At 51.4% G+C, this 22,160-nt stretch overlaps 3 protein-coding genes across 5 annotated transcripts in view; 2 read left to right on the top strand and 1 right to left on the bottom strand.

The window, feature by feature from the left end:
- The window catches only part of Snrnp70 (small nuclear ribonucleoprotein U1 subunit 70), a 23,121-nt gene extending 16,092 nt beyond the window's left edge, over positions 1 to 7,029 (bottom strand). The window contains exons 1-4 of the mRNA XM_050121199.1: positions 6,808 to 7,029; positions 6,032 to 6,188; positions 2,873 to 2,935; positions 2,406 to 2,460 (exon numbers count right to left, since the gene is read on the bottom strand). Coding sequence (XP_049977156.1) covers positions 2,406 to 2,460; positions 2,873 to 2,935; positions 6,032 to 6,178 — 265 coding nt within the window. The 5' untranslated portion in view covers positions 6,179 to 6,188; positions 6,808 to 7,029. The remainder of the gene's footprint in view (positions 1 to 2,405; positions 2,461 to 2,872; positions 2,936 to 6,031; positions 6,189 to 6,807) is intronic.
- A 5,484-nt stretch (positions 7,030 to 12,513) lies between these two features.
- On the top strand, positions 12,514 to 17,935 carry Kcna7 (potassium voltage-gated channel subfamily A member 7). The gene is made up of 2 exons (XM_050121535.1): positions 12,514 to 13,292; positions 15,339 to 17,935. The coding sequence occupies exons 1-2, from the start codon at positions 12,735 to 12,737 to the stop codon at positions 16,155 to 16,157; spliced, it is 1,377 nt and encodes a 458-aa protein (XP_049977492.1). The 5' UTR covers positions 12,514 to 12,734; the 3' UTR covers positions 16,158 to 17,935.
- A 1,114-nt stretch (positions 17,936 to 19,049) lies between these two features.
- Positions 19,050 to 22,100, top strand: Ntf4 (neurotrophin 4). Of its 3 annotated transcripts, none has more exons than XM_050121355.1 (3): positions 19,050 to 19,672; positions 20,569 to 20,689; positions 21,256 to 22,100. In XM_050121355.1, exon 3 carries the CDS (start codon positions 21,267 to 21,269, stop codon positions 21,891 to 21,893), a length of 627 nt encoding a protein of 208 aa, XP_049977312.1. In that variant the 5' UTR covers positions 19,050 to 19,672; positions 20,569 to 20,689; positions 21,256 to 21,266; the 3' UTR covers positions 21,894 to 22,100. The 3 variants fall into 3 exon arrangements, with proteins under 3 accessions (XP_049977312.1, XP_049977313.1, XP_049977314.1); XM_050121356.1 differs by lacking the exon at positions 19,050 to 19,672 and adding an exon at positions 19,781 to 20,170; XM_050121357.1 differs by lacking the exon at positions 19,050 to 19,672 and adding an exon at positions 20,180 to 20,446.
- Positions 22,101 to 22,160: the final 60 nt, after the last annotated feature.

Genomic DNA, 22,160 nt, shown 5'->3' with positions numbered 1-22,160 from the left:
CCCCCCCCCTCTCTGTTCTGTTCCTTTAGAGAACCCTAACACAGGTGCTAAAAACAAACTGAATACAACAGGAAAGCTGTATTCGGAGAAGGCAGAATCCCATTAAAAATTGGGAAGAAAGGAAAGTGATTCAGTGGCCTGAACATGGACTATGAGATATCTAATGAAGAACACCTAGCCAGAGCTCCACTGATGTGGGAAGTCCTTCTTTTATGTGTTATTATTGGTTAATGAATAAAGCTGCTCTGGCCTATGGCAGGGCAGAATATAGCCAGGCTGAAACAGATTTGGAGTGAGAGTTGGTGGAGTCAGGGAGATGCCAGACCTTTACCAGCCAAGCCACAGCCTTGTGCCAATACACAGATTAATAAAATGGGTTAATTTAAGATTTAAGAGTTAGTTATAAGAAACTTGAGCTAATAAGCCAAGCAGTATTGTGACTAATATAGTTTCTGTGTGATTACTTGGGTCTGAGTGGCTGGAAAATTAACAAGCAGTCTCTGTTGCCAACGTGGAGCAACTACATCCACATAAAACTCAAGAGAGCTTGGAAAGGAATTCTAGACACAAAAGAACAGAGTTAATCAGTTTCTTGTTAGCAGCATTTTTTATCTGTGTCTGTTTGCTGGTGGCAAGCAGAGGCACAACTCACTTTTAAGAGAAGCCTTCCTGACTCAGCATTAGCAGAAAAACTGTGCAGTTTCTTTAAGAGCTGGCTTCCTCTGGCGCTTTCAGGAGGTCCTGCACTTAAATGGAGTTTGTAAGCAGTGTGTTACTAGTTGCTTACTGGGAACATAGACCTGCTGCATCCCTGGAGCTGGGGCAGTAAGCACGGCGCACAGAGGCAAGGTTGGGCTGGGTGGAGCAAACAGGCAGGGCCAAAGAGTTGGTCCTAGCCACACCTTCCTAGCATTGAAAAAACAAAAAAGGTGATCCTGGTCAGAAAATTATTACAAACATGCAATAAAGACAGATCCAGAGAGAAATAAACCTCTGAACAGATCACAGTGTTGGAAATAAAAGTACATAGGCTTGGGAAAGAGAAAGAGTATAGACACTTGTCATTTGTAATAGTCAAGCTTTTAGTCATATTAGTTAGGTTTTCTAGATGTTCAAAGATATATTTCAGATGGATAAGTATTCGTCAAACCTTTCAAAGACTTAATAGAATATGGCATTAAAAATGTTTTAGGAACTTAGACTTTTCTCGACAGTGAGCCATGTTTGCTTCTGACAGCACCAATTCAAGAGGATGATGAACCTCTCTGCCAGACACTATGGGCCAAGTAGGCTAAAGATGGATACCCCAACGTGTCAGAAGAATTTGGGTGACCGTTCAGGCAGCAAAATGTCTGTCAACTGTAGAGTTTTGGAAGTTGCTTACTATGCACTTCCTGCTTACTTAGGCAATATTATATACTTAGTACAGTTTCCGTGTGATTATTTGGGTCTGGGCAGCCAGGAAATAAACACAGTCTCTGTTTACACTTCATGCACTGTTAGTCTGCGCACTAAACACATTTGTGAAAATCCACAAGTCTGGAATAGGGTTTAAAAAGAAATGATTCACTAAAGCTACAGACAATAATATATGGAAAAAACCTCATCTTCTTACAAGCCTTTACTTACTGATCCTGTTGTGAGTCTGCTTACCAAACACTACTTAAACCCTCCAACCCTGGGGCTGGAGAGATGGCTCAGTGGTTAAAAGCACTGCCTGCTCTTCCAAAGGTCCTGAGTTCAATTCCCAGCAACCACATGGTGGCTCACAACCATCTGTATGAGGTCTGGTGCCCTCTTCTGGCCTGCAGACATACACACACACAGAATATTGTATACATAATAAATAAAATATTAAAAAAAAAAAAACCCTCCAACCCTGGATGGTGAAGCATCTCCACTTCTATGATCAGGAAGCTAGGGATAGAGCCAGAACCAACTGACCAGATCATCTCATACCTTATCCTGGAGATAAAGTGGAATGTGGTCCCTTACAGGAATGGCAAGTGACTGAGGTATCCTTACCTGTTAAAAGCCTAAACCAACTGGAGCTGGAGAGATGGTTAAGCAATTAAGAGCACTGATTGCTCTTCCAGAGATCGGTGTTTGAGTCCCAGCACCCACACAGCAGCTCATAACATGTCCAACTCTAGTTCCATGGAATCCTATGACCTGTCCTGGTCTCCTACATGCAGATAGGCAAACCACTCATACATAAAAAAATTAATCAAATAAAAAAAAAAAAAAAAGAAAGCCTAATCCAAGGACTGTCCTTGGTACGTGGTTGCTAGGAAAGTGAGCCAAGTGTTTTCTCAAGCTCCCAGAAGAATAGTGGCCCAGGTGTGACCCAGAAAGAAGAGCAAATTGAAATTGGAGAAGATTGCTAGGAGCGAGAAGCAGCTTACACATTTTCAGCTCTGTCTCCACTTCTTGCTGTCTCCGTTCAATCTTCTCCCGTCTCTGCCAGTAGAAAGGAGAAGTAAAGTAAGTGCAAGCAGAAGTCCCTGGATGGCTGGGACCACCTACAAAGAAGTAGCTAGAAATACAGAAGACTAAGAGGTATCAGGCGGTGACACCTTTAACCCTAGCACTTGGGAGGCAGAGGCAGGAATTTCTCTGTGAAATCGAGGTCAGCCTGGTATACAGACAGCCAAGGTTAGGCAGAGAAACCCTGTCTAGGAAAACAAAACAGCGGTTAGGGGTGGAGCACACCTTTAATTCCAGCACTCAGAGGCAGGGGGATCTCTTCGAGTTCGAGACCAGCCTGGTCTACAAGAGTTAGTTCCAGGACAGGCACCAAAAGCTACAGAGAAACCCTGTCTCGAAAATCCAAAAAAAAAAAAAGGGGAGAAAAGCAAAACAAAAAACATACCTTTCTCTCCATGCGTTCCTCCCGGGTTTCTGCCCTTGTTGGAGGAGGGGCATCTCGAGGGTCCTAGAAACAAGAAAGGTGAAAGAATATAGCAAGGCACACAAACAAGGCAAAGACTCTCAGTTCCCGTGTAAACAGAAGACAGAGGGTAAAAATGTGGTATGTTCCATGGACCAGTGCTGACCAGACTACTGCAGATTAGTGGCAAGGGCAATATAATAAAAGTCTCCACCAGGCCAGGCGGTGCTGGCGTATGCCTTTACTCCTAACACTTAAGAGGCAAAGGCAGAGGCAGGGGGATCTCTGTTAGATCAAGACCAGCATGGTATACAGTGCTAGTTCCAGGGCAGCTAGGGCTGTACAGAGAAACTGGAAAAGAAAAAAATAACAAACAAAACAACAACAAACTTCCACTTGGTGGTAGAGGTGCAGTATTTTAATCCCAGAACGTGGTTTCAAGGCCAACCTGGCCTGCAGAGTTGAGAGCCAGGACACCCCAAGTAACTTTATGTCTACTGTATGCATAAGTGTGTGTGTCCTTTAATCCTAGCGCTTGGGAGGCAGATCTCTGTGAGTTTGAGGCCCGTGTGGTCTACAAAGCAAGTTCCAGGACAGCTAGGGCTACACTGAAAAATCCTGTCTCAAAAATAAATGAAACAGGGATGGAGAGATGGCTCAGCGGTTAAGAGCATTGCCTGCTCTTACAAAGGTCCTGAGTTCAATTCCCAGCAACCACATGGTGGCTCACAACCATCTGTAAGGAGGTCTGGTGCCCTCTTCTGGCCTGTAGGCATACAAACCGACAGAATATTGTATACATAATAAATAAATATTTTAAAAAAATAAATGAAACAAAAGCATCTGCACTGATTGGTGGACGTTTGTTCATCAGATTGTGACATGGCTGTAAAGTATAGTTCCAAAGCAATTTTGTCATTTCCTATAGTTCCAAGTATGATTTACAGAGAGCCAAATTCTAGTTTTAGAAACAGGTCTAAAACAGTGGACAGGGCAAACCTCCAAAACAAGACAACCTTAGTGGCACAGCAGGTCTGGAGATCCTCACTAGCCTCTCATTAAATACTAATTGGCACATGACTACAAAAAAAGCACCACTAAGCTGCACCGTTAAACTCAGTTTATTGGCTCATAACATTTCCTAAGGGGCGGTGACAAGGCAGGCAGGCAAATAATGCTAACGAATCACCTTTCTATTATCTATTAAATTCTGGCTTTCCTACTCAGTGGCAGACTGTCTCTCCTAAGACTTCTAGTTACATGGCAGCATTTCTTAGATCTGCTCCAACGGAGAACATGACAAATTTTCTGAATGAAAGAACCTGACACCCAAGAGCTCAAGTGATTCAGATTTAGTCACACATACCCCCAACAAATACAGAGCCAAAGCCCCAAGCTCCCAAGCCTTAAGCACTGCAGGACATATTGTGCAGCCTTAGTAAACACTATCCTCTTTCAAAAATTCTTCCAAGCCAGGCTGTGGTTGTGCACGCCTTCAATCCCAGAACTTAGGAGGCAGAGGCAGGCGTACCTCTGTGAGTTGGAGGCCAATCTGGTCTACAAGAGCCAGTTCCAGGACAGGGTCCAAAGCTACAGAGAAACCCTGTCTCGGAAAAAAAAAAAAAAAAAAATCTTCCACATTTACCTTATTCAGGTAAGGATGTTTACATGTATCATCACAGTGTATGTGCCAGAGAACAACACGCTAGAATGTACTCTTTTCTTCCACATTGTGGATCCCAGGAACAGAACTCGGATTTTGGTAGCAAGCACATTTACCCCCAAGCTATCTCCTGGCCCTATACTGTCCTTTTAATGTCACTAGAGAAAAAAAAAAAAAAAAAAAAAAACTAGCCAAAACATCAAAAATAGACTTTCTGGGCTGGTGGCACATGCCTATCATTTTGGCATGTTGAGAATAGGAAGCAGAGGATCATAAGTTCAAAGCCAGCTTTAGTGACACAGGGAAATCCAGACCAGCCAGGGCTCCATAAAAACTGTCTCCAGTTTGGGCAGTGGTATGCACGCCTGTGAGTTAGAGACCAGCCTGGCCTACAGAGGGAATTCCAGGACAGTCAGAACAACACAGAAAAACCCTGCTGGGGGAGGGGGAAGAGCCCAGAAAAAACTTCCTTCAAACAAACCCCAAAGAGTGGAGACACAAGCCTTCAATTCCAGTACCAAAGGGCACAGAGGCAAGCACATGCATCTGTTTCTCTGCAAGCTTAAAAAAAGACGTAAGACATACTTGCAAATGTAACAAATATGACCAACCGCATAGGACTACCAGAACCCTGCAAAATACAATTTTTTTTTTTTTTTTTTTTTAGTTTTTCGAAACAGGGTTTCTCTGTAGCTTTGGAGCCTGTCCTGGCACTAGCTCTTGTAGACCAGGCTGGCCTCGTGCAAAATACATTCTTAACCCTACTTAAAACAAAGAAAATAGGGGCTAGAGAGATGGCTCAGTGCTTAAAAACACCAGCTGCTCCTCCAAAGAAGGAGGGTTTAATTCCCAGCATCCACTTGGCAGCTCACAACTGTCTGTAACTCCAGTTCCAGAGGATCCATGGCACCAAGCATGCAGCATGCACATGGCGTATGCAGGAGAATAGCCATACACATAAATTTTTACAATTTGATATGCATTATTTATTACATTTTACATTTCTTTCTTTTTACTAATTTCTCATTTTATATCCGAAATAAATAAGTCATAAAAAAGACAGAGAGAGATTAGTAGATCCTGGAGGTGCACACACCCCCCAGGAAGTGCAGCATTTGGGAATGTAAGTAGGACTGCCACAATGTCAAGGCCGTCACAACAGGAGCTAGCACGACGGTTCTGTAGCTTAAGGCACTTGCCATCAAATCTAACATATTCAGCTTGATTTCCTGGGCCCGCATGGTGGAAAGAGATCAGAGCCTCACAAGTTGTCCCGATGTTCACAGGTTTGCACACATATACCATTTATACAAGTGTAATTAAAAAAAATAAATAACACACACAAAAGCAGAAAACAAGATGGAAAAAAGTATAATCATAGGCACACTGCTAAAATGTTGCAAAGCTGAAGTCCAAGTGCAGCCTGCTCCCATGCACAACCCAAGCCCTCCTGTGTGTCCATGTCTCCGTGTACTCACCTCAAATTCTCGGATGTACGGTGCAATGCCACAGTAAGGTTGGTTGTGATGTTTCTCATGTGGCAGCTTTTCCAGGGGTGGCAGGTACGGGATGGGGTCTCGAGGGGCAAAGAGGGCCAGGAGGTTGGGAGGCAGAAACTGTGTCATCTTCTTAAACCTAAGACCAGAAACCTTAGGTTAGGGAACTTTAGCACAGGAGACTGACTGCCTCCAGAATCCTCTCCACAGAAACAACAAACGAACGGGCGAGAGATCTCCAAGAAGCTAATATGCCCGGAAAGCGGCTGGAAGCCATATGCATGAAAAAGGTCTTGGGCAGGACCTGAGAAACAAAAGGCGAAAAACACAGAAAACAAAGAGAAAAGATCAGGAGGTGTGGGACCCAGGGACCGAGGCTCCGAGCTCTGGAGGAGGCCGGTTTCACACCTTGGAAAAGATTATGAGGTAGGGGTGGTCCACATCAAGCCAGGGCATTTGCGTTAAACATCTGGGAGCCCAGAGGCGAAAGGAATTGTGGGTAGAGGTCCGGGATACAAAAAAAAAAAAAAGAAAAAAAAAGCGAGGAAAAGAGGCAACATTCAAAACGCAAGGGCCTGTGGGTAGGGGACCGCGAGAGGTAGGGGGAAGAGGTCGGAGAGCCCAGGGGACTCTGGGTAGAGGATGGGGGTGAGGCGCGACCCGGGAAACGGGCCTCAGGCGCGGGGAACGGGCTTGGGGATCCCGCAAAGGCCTGTGGGTAGCGGCCTCGCACCCGCTAAGGCCACTCATTCACTCACCGCGCAGCGCTCTCCTCAGCCTGCCGCTAGTCTCAGGCCTCGCGGCCGCCGCTCACCAACAAAACCTCCCGCTCTGGCTTCCACTTGGGCAGCGTTCGCGTCAGCTGTCTTCAGAGGTCCGCGCCGCACGCGCAAACCGGAACGCTGCTCACCACCCGCGCGGCCTCAGCTCGCGACCAAGCGGGGAGTGGGTCCGGTCTCGAATCCCTCCGCCGGCCTCACTGCGCATGTGCTACACAAGGCAAAAGGAACCCAATGGGGGGGGCTGGCCTTGCCGCGGGCACTGCGCACGCGCAAGACGAGACTCCGCCCTCAGACTTCTTACTCACCCAAGCGGCCAAGCCCGGGCCACCGTACTGCGCGTGCGTGCTCAGGGCCAGCCGGCCTCTACCTCGCTCTCTGTCCAACCGTCTACGCCCGCGAGACACTGACGGATGCTCCACCCCATTTTCCTTACACTTCCCGGACCATGTACGCACGCGCCAACGTAGGGATTAGTGAATATCCTTCCGCAGCTTGTTAAAAAGTACTTACATGCAGGCCGGGCGGTGGTGCACGCCTTTAATCCCAGCACTCGGGAGGCAGAGGCAAGCGGGTCTCTGTGAGTTCGAGACCAGCCTGGTCTACAGAGCTAGTGCCAGGACAGGCTCCAAAGCCACAGAGAAACCCTGTCTCGAAAAACCCAAAAAAAAAAAAAAAAAGTACTTACATGAATACGGTTGTTTTCCATGTGTTCTATGTAAGGGATAAGTTCTTTCCCAAGTTTCTTGTATGTTCTAGCCACTTTTTGGACTCTAGGGACACAGCACGTGACAAAAGTCTTCTTGGAATTCACATTGTTTTAGTTGACTTTTCTTTCTGTGTGTGTGTGTTTTTTTTCAGACAAGTTTCACTATGTAAACCAAAATCACCTTGCATTTGTGTATATGTGTTTGTGTATGTACGTGTATTTGTGTGTGTGTTTTTGGTGTGTGTGTGTGTTGGTTGGTTGGTTGGTTGGTTGGTTGGTATTTTCGAGAGTTTCACTGTGTAGCCCTGGCTGTCCTGGAACTCAGGATGGATTGCAACTTACAGGGATCCTCCTGCCTCTGTCTCCTGAGAGCTGTGATTGTGCCACCATGCCCAGAGGTGTTTGTTTTTGTTTTTAATCCTTTGTATGTCTGTCTGTCTGTCTGTCTGTGGTGGGGGTGGGCACGTGTCCAGAGGTTAGAAGAAGGTGTAGCCCTTTGGAGCTGGAGTTACAGGTGATTGTAAGCCTCTGAGTGTTGGCTGCTGGCAACTGAAGTCAGTCCCCCGTGGGAAAATGATGCATATTCTAAATCACTGAGCCTTGCCGGGCGGTGGTGGCGCACGCCTTTAATCCCAGCACTCGGGAGGCAGAGGCAGGTGGATCTCTGTGAGTTCAAGGCCAGCCGGGTCTACAAGAGCTAGTTCCATGACAGGAACCAAAGCTACGGAGAAACCCTGTCTCGAAAATAAAAAATAAAAAAAAAAACAGAGCCATTTATTCATCCTGAGCCCAGGCTTCTTGCATGCTGGGTAATCTAATCACTTTACCAACTGAGGTCTTGCTGGAGTGAAGGCCAGTCTCTAACTCACTGTTCCTGCCTGAGCCTCCACAGTCCTAGGACTACAAGCATGCAAGTCATATATCACCTGACACCATTTTTAAAGATGTGCTTCTATTTTTATATGCCTGTGTGCAAGTGCTCAAGGAGACCAAAAGAAGGCATTGGATCAGCCGGGCGGTGGTGGCGCACGCCTTTAATCCCAGAGCTAGTTCCAGGACAGGCTCCAAAGCCACAGAGAAACCCTGTCTCAAAAAAAAAAAAAAAAAAAAAAAAAAAGAAGGCATTGGATCTTCTAGAACTACAGGTACAGACATTTGGGTGCTGGGAACCAAACTCAGGTCTGCTCTGAGAGCAGCAACTGATTTTACCCCTGAGACATCTCTCCAGCGTGACATGAGTAAATCGCAGCAGCCCTTCAGCCTTCAGTATACAGATCCTCAGGAAACAAGGACCCTCTACAGAAACACATTCACCACTGAGAGCATGGTCCATGGATACTCTCCTACAGAAACACAGCCTTCACCACTGAGAGCGTGGTCCATGGGGGCCTACTCCAGAACCCCAGAACTTGGGACGTGGAGGTAGAGCATTTGCTTATCATGCTGGAAGCTGTGGTTCCATCTGCAATACATGAGTCTTAAAAAACTTTTAAACTGGTCATACTATTCCACACATGTATTTCTAGTAGTAGGGACTCAGAGGATGGAGCATTCAATTCCATCCTGATCTACAACAACAACAAAAAAAAAATCGAAAACAGAACAAGGGGCTGGAGAAAGGTTAAGCAGGTAAGAACACTAGCTGCTCTTACAGAGGACCTGGGTTTGATTCCCAGTACTCGCTCGTAGCTGTGTCCCAGGCAATCCCAGTGCCCTCCTCTGACATCTGAGAGTACCAGGCATGCACAAGTACACTGTGCACAAACGTGTGCAAACAAAACACCCACACACGAAATAACAAAAATAATTTTAATTAAAAAACTATTTCAAATCAGGCAGTGGTGGTGCACTCCTTTAATCCCAGCACCCAGCACTTGGGAGGCAGAGGCAGGCAGATCTCTAAATAAGTTTAACTAAGTTTAAATGTAGCTCACCTTCCCTCTATCATAATCCTAATTCCTACATTTGTATCTGAAGTTGTTGACAGAGCCTTGATATAGACAGGGAGAAGGCAGAGAAAGGGGCTAGCTGTTAGAATGAGCTCTAGATGGCAACAGGTTAAGACATCCTAGGGCTGGCACGATGGAGTCAGGAGTATTAAAAGTTTGCCATCAGCCCCAGCCCCTGTCAAGGTCAGCCTAGACAACCCCTCTGAACCTTTGCTCCAGTAGATAAAATGATTCAGAGTGCAAAGTATCCACATCAAAGGAACATCAGGAACTGAGTTCTGGTCCCCAACAACCATGTAAAAAGCTGGATGTAGCAGAATTTGTTTGTAATCCTAGTGCTGGGGGCAGGGAGGGAAGAAACTGGCAGGCTCCTGGGCTCAGAAGTGTGGAACAGCTCTACGTCTGAAGTACACAACGTCAGTTTTGCCTTTTATTTAGGCACAGCCTAATGAGATAGGAACAGTTTTGGAACTGGATGAAGTGTTCAAGTACAGGGCTGGGGAGATGGCTTGGCAGTTAAGAGCACTGGCTGCTCTTCCAGAAGTCCTGAGTTCAATTCCCAGTTCAGCAAGCACAGTGGGATCTGATGCTTTTTACTGGCATAAAGTCGAACAAGCAGGTTTACTGTGCGGGCATGTGTGTGTGTGCCTGTGTGTGCATTTGTCTTCTGGTGGATACATGCATGCAAATCTAGAAGAGGGTGTGAATCCCCTGGAGCTGGAGTTGCAGGTGGTTGTGAACCACCCAGAGTGAGTGCTGGGCACAGAACTCCAGGCCTCTGGGAGAACAGCCAGCGAGCCTCAGTCTAAATGCTAAACAACATTGTAAATAATCATGTTACCAGCTCAGCGATGAGGAGTCGAGCCAAGGCTTAACCAGCCAGCCACAGACACATTCTGCTGCTCTCCTGGAAATATCGATAACTATCCAGATAACCAGCAACAATATTCCCCAACTTGAGAGCCTTCAATTAAGCCTCTCCTAGTTGGCTTGCCAGATGAAGTCACTAACAGTCTCAGGCTCCAGCAACTGGAGTATGAAGTCTGCTTCCGCACTGGATGGAGGCAGGGAACAGGGAGCAAGGGTCCCAGCTGTCTTCAGCCGTGTTCTACGCCATGAAGAGACACCATTACCACGGCAACTCTGAGGAAGGGAAGCAGTTAGCTGGGGGAGCTGGCTTTCATAGGTTTTAGTCCATTACTGTCACGGCAGGAAGGATGGCAGCACAGGGGCAGACATGGTGCTGAATGGGCAGCAGAGAGTTCTACACGTGGATTCTAAGGCAACAGGAAGACACCGTGAGTCACAAGGCCTGGCTTGAGCTTCTGAAACCTCAATACCCCCATGCCCCCACCCCACCCCACTAGTGATATACTTCCTCCAACAAGTAGGCCACACCTCCTAACAGTGACACTCCCTTTAATCCACTGAGGGCCATTTTCATTCAAATCATCACACCAGCCTGAATGGATTCCGCAGGAATGCGGGAGGGAGAGTGCTGGTCTGTGCAGGACGAGGGACCTGCTCTAACGTCATTTTACCTCCCCCGCACCCACCCCAGCAAAGCAGAGTGAGAGAATCTCTAGGGTTGGGGTTGACACACAGCACCTTCAAATGGTGGCAGATGAAGAGCTAACGACACCCTGGGGAAGGAGCCGGCTGAGAGTGCTGGGATTAAAGGCTTACGCTACACTGCCCAGCTACGACCAGTTTTTTCAATACAAGGTCTCACTATGTAGGCCTGGAACTTTATGTGAAGAGCAGGCTGGCCTCAAACTCAAACAAGTTTGCTTGCCTCCGCCTCACGAGTGCTAGTATTAGAGGCGTGTGGCAGCACACACGGTCTCATAACTGACTTTTTGGGGGTTTGGGGGTCAGAGGCAGGAGGATCTCTGTGAGTCCCAGAAAGACATAAATCTGGGAAGGGAAACAGTTTTAGTTGGAATTATATTTTTTGGTGCAGGTCTCTGTCTCGCCAGCAGAGGGCGTGAGGGATCCCTTTCCCCGTTAGTGGCTAGGTATCAATGCCCTTTCTATCACCCTACCCCATCAGATGGGACTATTTTTTACCCGGTGTCATTAGACACCAGCGTCTGGAAGCCCATTCTCCGTCTGCCCTTCGGTTCCTGACAGTGACCCTGCGCATCTCCCGGGCCGCCTCCAGACCCTTCCCGGCAAGCCCTGCCTCCTTTGTCGCCATTCTTGGCTTCAGCCCAGGACTTCCTTCCTTACTAATCTCAAAACACAGGAATTCCAAGTTCAAACTCTGGCGCTCTCAGTGGCCAGGGATGCGGCTCAAGTACGCAACGGTTCAGAGTTGCGAAAGGGGCCCTGAGATTTCGGCAAGTACCAGGGCCTTAGCTCTCGAGAGCTCCTTAGGAGTGATGTCAGAGACGCAGAGGAAGAAACACATGACTCCAGACACACAGATATTCATTGAGAAATACTGGGAGAGAAAGAAAGCCAGCAACAAATCCAGGCGTGGTGGTACACATCTGTCATTCCAGCTGTTGGGAGGCAGAGGCAAGACGATTGCCAAAACTAAGGCCAATCTGAGCTGCATACCAAAACCCAGTGTCAGTAAAAAATAAAATACTAAAAGGCAGAGAGATACAGGGGCTCCAGTCAGATAGACAGATAGTCAGACTGCAAGGACTGGTAAAGTGGATACACGTCCCCAAGGCAGTAACCCAGGACAGACTAGAGACAGTTAGGAACTGGAAGAGAATCGTGCTACAGATAGACGCCACGGCTCATGACTGTCATCCCGGCAATCCGAAGGACGAGGCAGGAGGATCGCCATAAATTCGCAGTCAGCTTAAATTATAGGCTGAGAAGATTGTATCTATAACAAATAAATAGCCGTAATCCCAGCATTTGGGAGGTGGAGGCAGGAGGATAGTATATTATTCAAGGTTATTTCACCTACACGGAGTTCTAGGCCACTTTGGGCTACATAAGATCCTGTGTCATAAAACCAAAAGCTAAACCAATAAAATAGATGGCGCTAACGGAAGACTCATGAAACCCACGGAAACGCGGGTGGCCGTGGGGACGGGCAGGTGCAGCAACAGCAGAGGGCGCCCTGCGCCCCGCGGGGTCACTCCGCCCCCTCCCCCGCTCCCTGGCCGGACCTTCCCTGCTATTTTTACGCGCGGACACCGGACACCCGGCCGGGGTGGCTGCGGCACCAGGGCCGGGCGTCGGGGCCACACGTCCGTCCGCCGGTCGTCCGGGCTGTGCGCGCCATGGAGCCGCGGTGTCCGCCGCCCTGCGGCTGCTGCGAGCGGCTGGTACTCAATGTGGCCGGGTTGCGCTTCGAGACCCGCGCGCGCACGCTCGGCCGCTTCCCGGACACGCTGCTGGGGGACCCGGTGCGCCGCAGCCGCTTCTACGACGGCGCGCGCCGCGAGTATTTCTTCGACCGACACCGGCCCAGCTTCGACGCGGTGCTCTACTACTACCAATCGGGCGGGAGGCTGAGACGGCCGGCACACGTGCCGCTCGACGTCTTCCTGGAGGAGGTGTCCTTCTACGGGCTGGGCGCCGCGGCGCTGGCACGGCTGCGCGAGGACGAAGGCTGCGCGGTGCCCCCCGAGCGGCCGCTGCCACGCCACGCCTTTGCGCGCCAGCTCTGGCTGCTCTTTGAGTTCCCCGAGAGCTCGCAGGCTGCGCGAGTGCTCGCCGTGGTCTCCGTGCTCGTCATCCTGGTCTCCATCGTGGTTTTTTGCCTCGAGACGCTGCCAGACTTCCGCGACGACCGCGATGACCCGGGACTCGCGCCGGTGGCGGCAGCCACTGGCCCGGTAAGGGGCGGGGATTTCGGGATGGCCGGGGCGGGGTCTTGGAAGACCTGGCCAGTCAGAAGGTGCGGCCGGGGGCAGGAGGATCGAAGCACTAAAAATCAAAGACACAAGCTGGGTGTGTGAATCCCAGCACCCAGGAGACCAAGATAGGAAGATTGCCACGAGTTGAAGGCCAGTCTGGGTTACTGTGTGTATGAGAGCCTGCCTCGAAACAACCTAACACTGACTGAGGATGTACCTCAGTAGACAGCCTGCTCAGAATCCCCAGTGAGTCAGTGGTAGATCTTCTGCACAGACCCACAGAGTGAGGGGTTGGGGCTTGTGTGACTCCGTAGTAGAGCCGCTATCTACCATTACACTGTGAAGGACCTGGAGAGATGGCTCGGCCGTTTAGAGCACTGACTGTGGACCTAGATTCAATTCCTAGCACCACATGATGGCTCACAGCCATCTGTAACTCCACTTCCTTGGGGTCTGATGCCCTCTTCTGGCCTCATTGAACACCAAGGCACACATGTGGGTCACAGACAGGCACGCAGGTCGACCCCCCCAGCACATAAAACAATAAGTAAGACATTTAAAAAGAACCCCCAGTGAGGGATGTGGCTCAGTGATAGACGCCCTGCCTGGATTTCCCACCGAGGAGCTTGGGGCATGACTCAGTGGTAGTGCTCCTGCCTGCAGTCCCTCTGAGGGGCTGGGGGCGTGGGTGGATCAGCGGAGAACAGCTTGCCAAGCATGTGCGAGGTCCTGGGCTCCACCCTCACCACTGTGAAATGAGTGTGTGGGGTCAAAGAAACGAAGACGGCAGTGTCTGCCCATCTGGCAGAGAGGAAAGATGGACAGTTGGGCCAGGCCTACTCTGAACTGGAGCACTGAAGTAGCAGGAGTGAGGCTGGGGTGTGGAGCTGAGGGCCATACAGCAAAATCTAGGACCATTATGAACCATTATAGTCTGAGTTGGGGGTTAGGCATGCCAAAGGCAGAACCCCCCAGAGACTCAACACTGGGGGTGGGCAAAATATTGGAAGGGAAGATTCTCCCTGATCAACCATGAGATCAGGAGTTTCCATCAGTGAAAGAGTGGGGACTGCATTTTGGTTAAATTATTTAAAAAATTATAGATATGGAAAACCAAGTTATAAACAAGGTCTTATGTAGCCAGGGTGGCCTGGGCTTGCTATATAGACCAAGAATGAACTTAAGCTCACAGAGATCCAACTGTCTCTGGCCTTCTGAGTGCTAGGCTTAAAGGTATATAGTGGCAATTGGCTGTTTCAATTTCTGATGTGCCGTGGTGGAATCCGGGACATTAGGCTGGCACTCTATCACCGATTCAGACTCTCACTGGGGGATGCTAGACAGGAGCTCTACCATTGAACCACACCACTGATCCCTCACTGGGGGATTCTAGTCAGGAACATTATCACTGAGCCACAGCCCTCACCCCTCACAGAGGGGTTACAAGCAGGGGCTGTGTCAATGGACTACATCCCCAACTCTCTTCCCACCTTCTTTTAGTTTCAAGGATTTTTTTTTTTTTTTTGGTTTTTCGAGACAGGGTTTCTCTGTGGTTTTGGAGAGTTTCAAGGATTTTTATACTCTACCTTTGTGTATGGGTATTTTGCATGCGTACATGCATGTCTGGTGTGGTGGATCCTCTAGAGCTGGAGTTGCAGACAGTTGTGAGCGCTGGGAACTGAACCCAAGTCCTCTAGAGGAGCAGCCCGTGCTCTTAATGGCTGAGCCGCCTCTCCAGCTCCTCACTTTTCATTCTGAGACAGAATCTCACTAAGTTGCCCAGATCTGCCTTGAATTTACTTCTGCCTCAGTCTCCTGGTAAGAGACTTGTACCACCTGGCCCAGGACACACCTTTTGCCCGTATGCCTGAAGAACAGAAAGTCAGCCATCCAAAACAGTCCCTAGGGTCTTGGGTTGTATAGGACAGTGAGATCCCTGGGGAGCCTTGGGATCATGGCTACTGTCCTCTGATGTGGAAACAGTGACTAAGGTGTTGGCCCTAACCCTTTCTGTCCCCTCTGCAGTTCCTCTCTCGGCTGAATGGCTCCAGTCCCATGCCAGGAGCTCCTTCCCGCCTGCCCTTCAGTGATCCCTTCTTTGTGGTGGAGACCCTGTGTATCTGCTGGTTCTCCTTTGAGCTGCTGGTGCGTCTGGTGGCCTGCCCAAGCAAAGCCATATTTTTCAAGAATGTGATGAACCTTATTGACTTCGTGGCCATCCTGCCTTACTTTGTGGCCCTGGGCACCGAGCTAGCCCGGCAGCGCGGAGTGGGTCAGCCGGCTATGTCGCTGGCCATCCTAAGGGTCATCCGACTGGTGCGTGTTTTCCGTATCTTCAAGCTATCAAGGCATTCGAAGGGCCTACAGATCTTGGGTCAGACGCTGCGGGCCTCTATGCGTGAGCTAGGTCTCCTCATCTTCTTCCTCTTCATTGGTGTGGTCCTCTTTTCCAGTGCAGTCTACTTTGCGGAAGTAGACCGGGTGGACACCCATTTCACCAGCATCCCGGAGTCCTTCTGGTGGGCAGTGGTCACCATGACCACAGTTGGCTATGGAGACATGGCACCCGTCACTGTGGGTGGCAAGATCGTGGGCTCTCTGTGTGCCATTGCGGGTGTGCTCACCATCTCTCTGCCGGTGCCGGTCATTGTCTCTAACTTCAGCTACTTCTACCACCGGGAGACAGAGGGCGAAGAGGCAGGACTGTACAGCCACGTGGACACACAGCCCTGCATCACACTGGAGGGCAAGGCTAACGGGGGGCTGGTGGACACTGAGGTGCCTGAACTCCTACCACCACCACTCTGGCCCCCCGCTGGGAAACACATGGTGACCGAGGTGTGAGGGACAGCAGTGGGGTGGGAGGGAGGTGGGAAGGCAGGGCAGGTGCTGGGTTAAGGAACAGAGACCGGATGTGAAGTTATGTCACGTGGTAGTTCCTAGGGGGGCCTTAAGTAGATGTGAATGGCCATAATTTGGGTTGAGTCCAGGGGTTCCCCATTGGCTGTGCAAATCTCCAGGGGACCCTATGGGTTGCACTGAAAGAGACTTGTCATAAGCTGTGGGTTTCCTGGGTCTGTGTGGGGGTCTCATTCGAGTGTATGATGAGCAGTTATGTGGCTTTGATTCCCTAGGGCCAAACTAGCGCCACTGTTAAAGTGGTCACATGACTGCGTAATCATGCGCAGAAGCTGTGTGAAGGTGCAAAGGAGATTGTAAGAGTATAAGAGGTAGAAGGAGGCAGAAACCCAGAGAGGAAGGGACAGAGGCCCCAAGCAATGGTTCTCTGTGCTGTATTACATGTGTTACGTGGCCGGAACCTGTTTAGGGCCATGCTAAGCTGGGACATCTGGAGATGTGTCACAGTGGGCGTCTCCTAATAGACACACAGTGAGTCTGACGACATCTTTGTTTTCAGGGGCCCATGCTGACTCTTGTCACTGCGAGTCCCGTGGGAGTGTATGTGAGGGCCTAGGACCATGGGGACCCAAGGGCCACAGTGCAGATGAAACTAAGTGTAAGGGAGCAAGCGTGGACACATGGGTGTATGTGGCCCGCTGAACCAGCTTGCTCAGGGATATGCCCTGTAGAACGGGGGTTTCATCTCCCTCGGTCTCCCCCCCCCCCCCCCCGCCCCATCCATCTGGAGAGGCTCTGTGGGAAGTAGCACTCAGTTTACCCTGCTCGTTTGGGATCCAGGCCAAGGCTGCCCCAAGCTTTAGCACAGGGATTCAAAGACTGGAGTCACAAGGGAAGAAAAACACAGAGAAGAAAGAGTAGGTGCTTGGACCAGACATGACGGGGGTGGGGTGGGGACAGAGATCTAGAGAGGAGAGAAAGGAAGGGGGAGAGAGTGAGAAAGGGGAAGAGGAGAGGGGGAGAGGCCCAGAGAGAGAAAACCAGGAATGAAGGGCTGGCACCAAGTCGTGGGTGTCCGGCGTGCAGAAAGAAGGAGAGAGAGAGAAGGAGAGAAAGGGAGAGAGAGAGAGAGCAGAAACCGTGGTAGCCTTGAGCCCAAGGGTCACCCTTTTTGTTCTCTGAGTCATAACAGACTTAAGCCATGGCGTCAGCACCCCTCACAGCCAAGGAAGGCCGCCACCACACTCCTGGAGGTGCTCTGTGTTTCCTAGGGCAGAAACCCAAGGCTGTGAAATGCTGTGGCTTCCCCCAAGGTCACCCAGCACGTCATGGGGCCAGAACTGGTGGCAGGTGGCCTGCCTGTGACACCCCCACAGCTTCTGGCGTGCAGGTATTGCTGGAGGTCACTGGTCCTGTGTCTTTTTGTTTTGTTTTGTTTTTTGAGACAGGGTCGGTACTTCTTTGTGGCTCTGGCTGTCCTGGAACTCACGCTGTAGGCCAGGCTGGCTCTGAACTCACAGAGATCCTGCCTCTGCTTCTGATGTGCTGGGATTAAAGGCGTGTACCGCCATGCCTGGCAAGGCCCTGCATCACATAGAGGAGGAAGCTGATAGCAATGGGAACAGCATTACCCTAGGCTACAGAGAGACATTTTCAGAATCTTCTGAGACTGAGGGGCATTTTAGGAAGAGGAGAGCGGTTACAACACCAACAGAGTTCAAGTTATTTGACTGGCATTAATTTATTAAAACCTGTTCACTGGTGCTGAGTGTCAAGTTATTTTTGATAACGATGCCACCTGCTTCAGTCATATGAACTCTTGCTTAAGACCAGAGGGTAAAGCATCTCAGGCGGGCTGCTGGGAGGATATGCCTCCTCGGAGCCATCAGACATGAGGGAAAAAATGTGAGAAGGGCCCTTGTCATCACCAGACATCTTGCTATGCAAGAGAAAGGAGGGATAGGGGAGAGGGCGTGATGGGGATGGACACCGGAGAATCTCAGGGTGGTCGCTTCTCGCTAACATAGACTCATATTCGTAGAAATGGAGACTGACCTGCATGCAAGGACCGAAGACAGAGATGCAGAACACAGACTCCACCATGGGATACACAGAAGAGATGATGGGGCAGAGGAAGTGTGGAGAGAGGGCAGGTGCCAGGCAGAAGAGAAGAGCTCAGAGAGCAAGAAGACAAGCGGAGGGGAGGGAGAGAGGGGGAGAGGAGGAGGGGAAGAGAAGGAAGGAGAAAGGGAGGGAGAGAGAGACCAAAAGACCGAATTTCCCTCTTCTTTCGAGACCCCTCCTTGACTCCCAGAGGAGCTGGGGTCTCTCGGTAGGGATGGGCTGTGTTAGGAAAGGATGAGAGGTTCCAAGGGTGACCCAAGGGACACCAGGCTAGGAAGTGTCTCTTCCCACCTCCAGTAAACAACTGGAGTGGGCTCTGAGTCACCCTGGCTGGGATGGCAAGTTAGTTGAGGGGAAAACCCTAATCGGGGGACACCCTTCCTGCCGCTTTGCCATGCTATATTTAGGTTGGGGGGATGGGTGCTGGGTGACCCCCCCCAAAGGCAAGTGTCAGCTTTCCTCCTAAATATAGCTTGGGGTAGGGGAGCCAGAGTCCCAGAGAAGGGTATGGGAGAGCAAAGGGCCCTGCCACCCAAGGGACCATCCTGCCGCAGTGACACCGGTGCAGCCTGCCTTTCTTCCTGAGGTCCACTTCTTGGACTGTTTTCCTCCCTCTGGGGTCTGGCTTCTCTGACTGGGATTTTGTCCCCTGTCTTCTCTTCCCTATGGGTCACAGTCGCTAGGCAAGTCACAGTTCTTAAAGCTTCACTCTAACTACCTTGAAGTTTTCTTATCTGCGCTAGGACTCCCTGGTTTCCAGCCAGGAAATTCCAGGATAGAGGACTATGTGGGGGAGCCCCGCAGTCTCTGTCTTTAGGCATTGGGCCTTATCACTGTACAAGCCCAGCTGGCTAATGTCTGGCAGGGAGATCCAGGAGGGGAGACAGGAGCAGAGGGTGGGAACCTGCACTAGACATCACAGCAATCCCAGGCCTGAGCGGAGGACTGCAGGGAAAGGATGGGGCCTAGACCTCTGTGTCTGAAGGACTGGAGTCTGCATCCTTGGCTCTGAGGGAGGAGGGCTGGAGTTGTGAACGCTGGGTCTGAACCCCTGTGTCTGAAGGACTGGGAGCCTGCACGCCTGGGTCTGAGGGAGGAGGGGCGGGGTCTAGACCCCAGTGTCTGATGGAGGTGGGCTACAGCCCAGACGCCTGGAACTGAAGTTGCCGAGGCCGGGCTTCCGAGGTGCCGGCTCGCGCGTGCTAGGCGGGATCCCCCGCCCCTCCTCCGCCGTCGGGCGCTGCCCCGCCTCCTCCCAGACCCAGGCCCTCCCAAGCGCAAACGGCGAGTTGCCGGCGAGCAGCGGACAGCAGCGAGCCGGAGGAGGAGCTGCGGCGGCGCCAAGGGCAGCCGGGGAGCAGAGAAGGGCGCCCCAGGTAGGAGCTCCGCGCCTCCCCTGCCAGATTCCGCCGTCCAGGTCGCCCGGCCCCCGGGTAGGGAGGGACGGGGGCGGGGCCGTCAGGGGCGGGGCTTGGCGAAGGAAACTGAGGCAGGACGGAAGTGTCCTAATGGTGGAGCGGATCCCCCTCCAGCCGAATCAGGGAGTAGGGATCCCCAGTCCAATTTTCCTGGATGGAGAAACAGGGAGTCCCTATTTATAAGCACCTTGGAGGAAGGACCGCAACCCCAGAACCTGTGGGGTCTGAGGGAGGAGGCGGCTGGAGTCCAAGAAATCTAGTCTGCAGCAGGAGGCATCTGGGGAACCAGGACACCCTCGCTGAGGGAGGATGGTTCTGGGGTCTTGGGCCCCTGGGTCAGAGGGAGGAGGCAGCGGGTACCCGCACTCACTGTGTTGGTGTGGTCAACCTCTGCCCCGTTCACACTCCACACTTCCCATTCCCCCACCTCGGAGCCTGGCCAGCCAGACACTCCAGGTATGCGCAGTCGGAGTCTTGGGCGGGCCCTGGCCTGTCCTGTGAGGAGCGAACATTCCAGGAAGCAGCCTCAGGGACCCAGCGCCCTGAACGTGGGCCGGCAGGGACCCGGCTGTCCAGGCCAGCCCCCCCCCCCCGCCGCACCTCCGGTGGAGGAATGGGAGGAGGGGATGTAATGTCTTCAATTTGCCTCACCTGCCCCTCCTTTCTGCCTCCCCCCATCTGCTTCCCATCCCTCCAGAGCTGTCACCTGCGCTGGGAAGGGGGCCTCTGGAGGTGGGCGGGGCCTCTATTCCAGGGTACCCTGGACTTTCAAAGATTCTGGAAAGAGTGGCTTTTTATGGGGGGTCGTGCCCTTCCCCCATCCGCCTAAGTAACCGGCTTTGTTCCTCCCACAGGTGGTTGCCCCCTCCCTCTCCTGAGATGCCAGGGAGGAGACTACCTGTATACTACACAGGGGCCCCACAGAGCCTGGGGGCCCCCAGCCCCAGAGTGAAGAGGTGGAGGTGCTGCTGACAGGTCTGGTATTCATTCACCTGCTGCTTTCCAGTCCAGGCGCAGCTTCTAGAACGTTCAAATCTCTCCATCTCCCTCGCAGCATTTCCCAGCACCTGGGTCGGTCCCACAGTCAAGGCCATGGAAGTGGCAGGACTCAGGGGTTCCTCCTGGTTATAGGACATGAGACCCAAATGGCACTGCTCAGAATCCAAATCTTACCCATGCCACTTGCTGGCTGTGTGACCGGATAGAAATAATTTCTCTTTATTATTATTATTATTAATTATTATTATTTTGTATAAGCCCTGGCTGGCATGGAACTCCCTTTGTAAATGGCCATCCTCCTGCCTCTGCCTCTCGGTGCTGAGGTGACAGGTGTGCATCACCACGCCCAGCTTGGCTTCTCACTCACATGAACTGAATAGTCATTAATCCGAAAGTTAAGCGTTCCCCAAGTAGAACAAGGGGACCCCTAAGGTCCTCCCACAGTGTGCCATGCTGACAGCCGTTCTGGGGGAGGTAGGACCCTGGCTTCTATTACCCAGGTGTCTTCCTTCTCTAAGGACAGCCTCTTTCTCCATTTTCAGGTGTGCAAGCCATGCTCCCTCGGCACTCCTCCCTCATCCTTTTCCTCTTCCTACTCCCCAGCATCCCCATGGAGCCCCAATCCCCACCCTCCACCTTTCCCCCATTTCTGGCCGCTGAATGGGACCTCCTGTCTCCCCGTGTGGCCCTGTCAAGGGGCGCCCCTTCTGGGCCCCCTCTCCTTTTCCTGCTGGAGGCTGGAGCCTATGGGGAGCCGGCAGGGGCCCCAGCCAACCGCAGCCGGCGTGGGGTGAGTGAGACTGCCCCGGCGAGCCGCCGGGGTGAGCTAGCCGTGTGCGACGCAGTGAGTGGCTGGGTGACGGACCGGCGGACGGCTGTGGACTTGCGTGGGCGCGAGGTGGAGGTGCTGGGCGAGGTGCCTGCAGCAGGTGGCAGTCCCCTGCGTCAGTACTTCTTCGAGACGCGCTGCAAGGCCGAAAGCTCTGGGGAAGGTGGCCCGGGTGTGGGCGGAGGAGGTTGTCGCGGTGTGGATCGGAGGCACTGGCTCTCAGAATGCAAGGCCAAGCAGTCCTATGTGCGGGCGTTGACTGCAGACTCACAGGGCCGCGTGGGCTGGCGCTGGATTCGGATCGACACAGCTTGCGTCTGTACGCTTCTCAGCCGAACAGGCCGGGCCTGAGGGCCCCAGCTTGAGGAAAAAGGAGCTGAATGCTAAAAGGACCTCAGAGGCAACCCGGCTGCTCTACTGCCTTCTGATTGAGAACTGAAAAAATCAAATGCCATTTGCGAGCTCAATCTATGTGGAATGTTTGATGAAACCAAACAGTTTTAAGAGATGGATAGAAGTTCTCCCGGAGGAACTTGACAATAATAATAATAGCCAGTGTTTGCGATCTACTGTTTATTAGACCTAAGACATCACTCTGCTGACCATTCCAATACCAGA

This window comes from Alexandromys fortis, unplaced genomic scaffold (genome assembly GCF_014885135.2).
Source record: "Alexandromys fortis isolate MF-2015 unplaced genomic scaffold, M_Fortis_MF-2015_v1.1 scaffold_161, whole genome shotgun sequence".
In the NCBI taxonomy this organism is placed as follows: domain Eukaryota; kingdom Metazoa; phylum Chordata; class Mammalia; order Rodentia; family Cricetidae; genus Alexandromys; species Alexandromys fortis.
The sequence above is the reverse complement of the archived record's forward strand: the minus strand, read 5'-3'. Positions and strand labels throughout refer to the sequence as shown.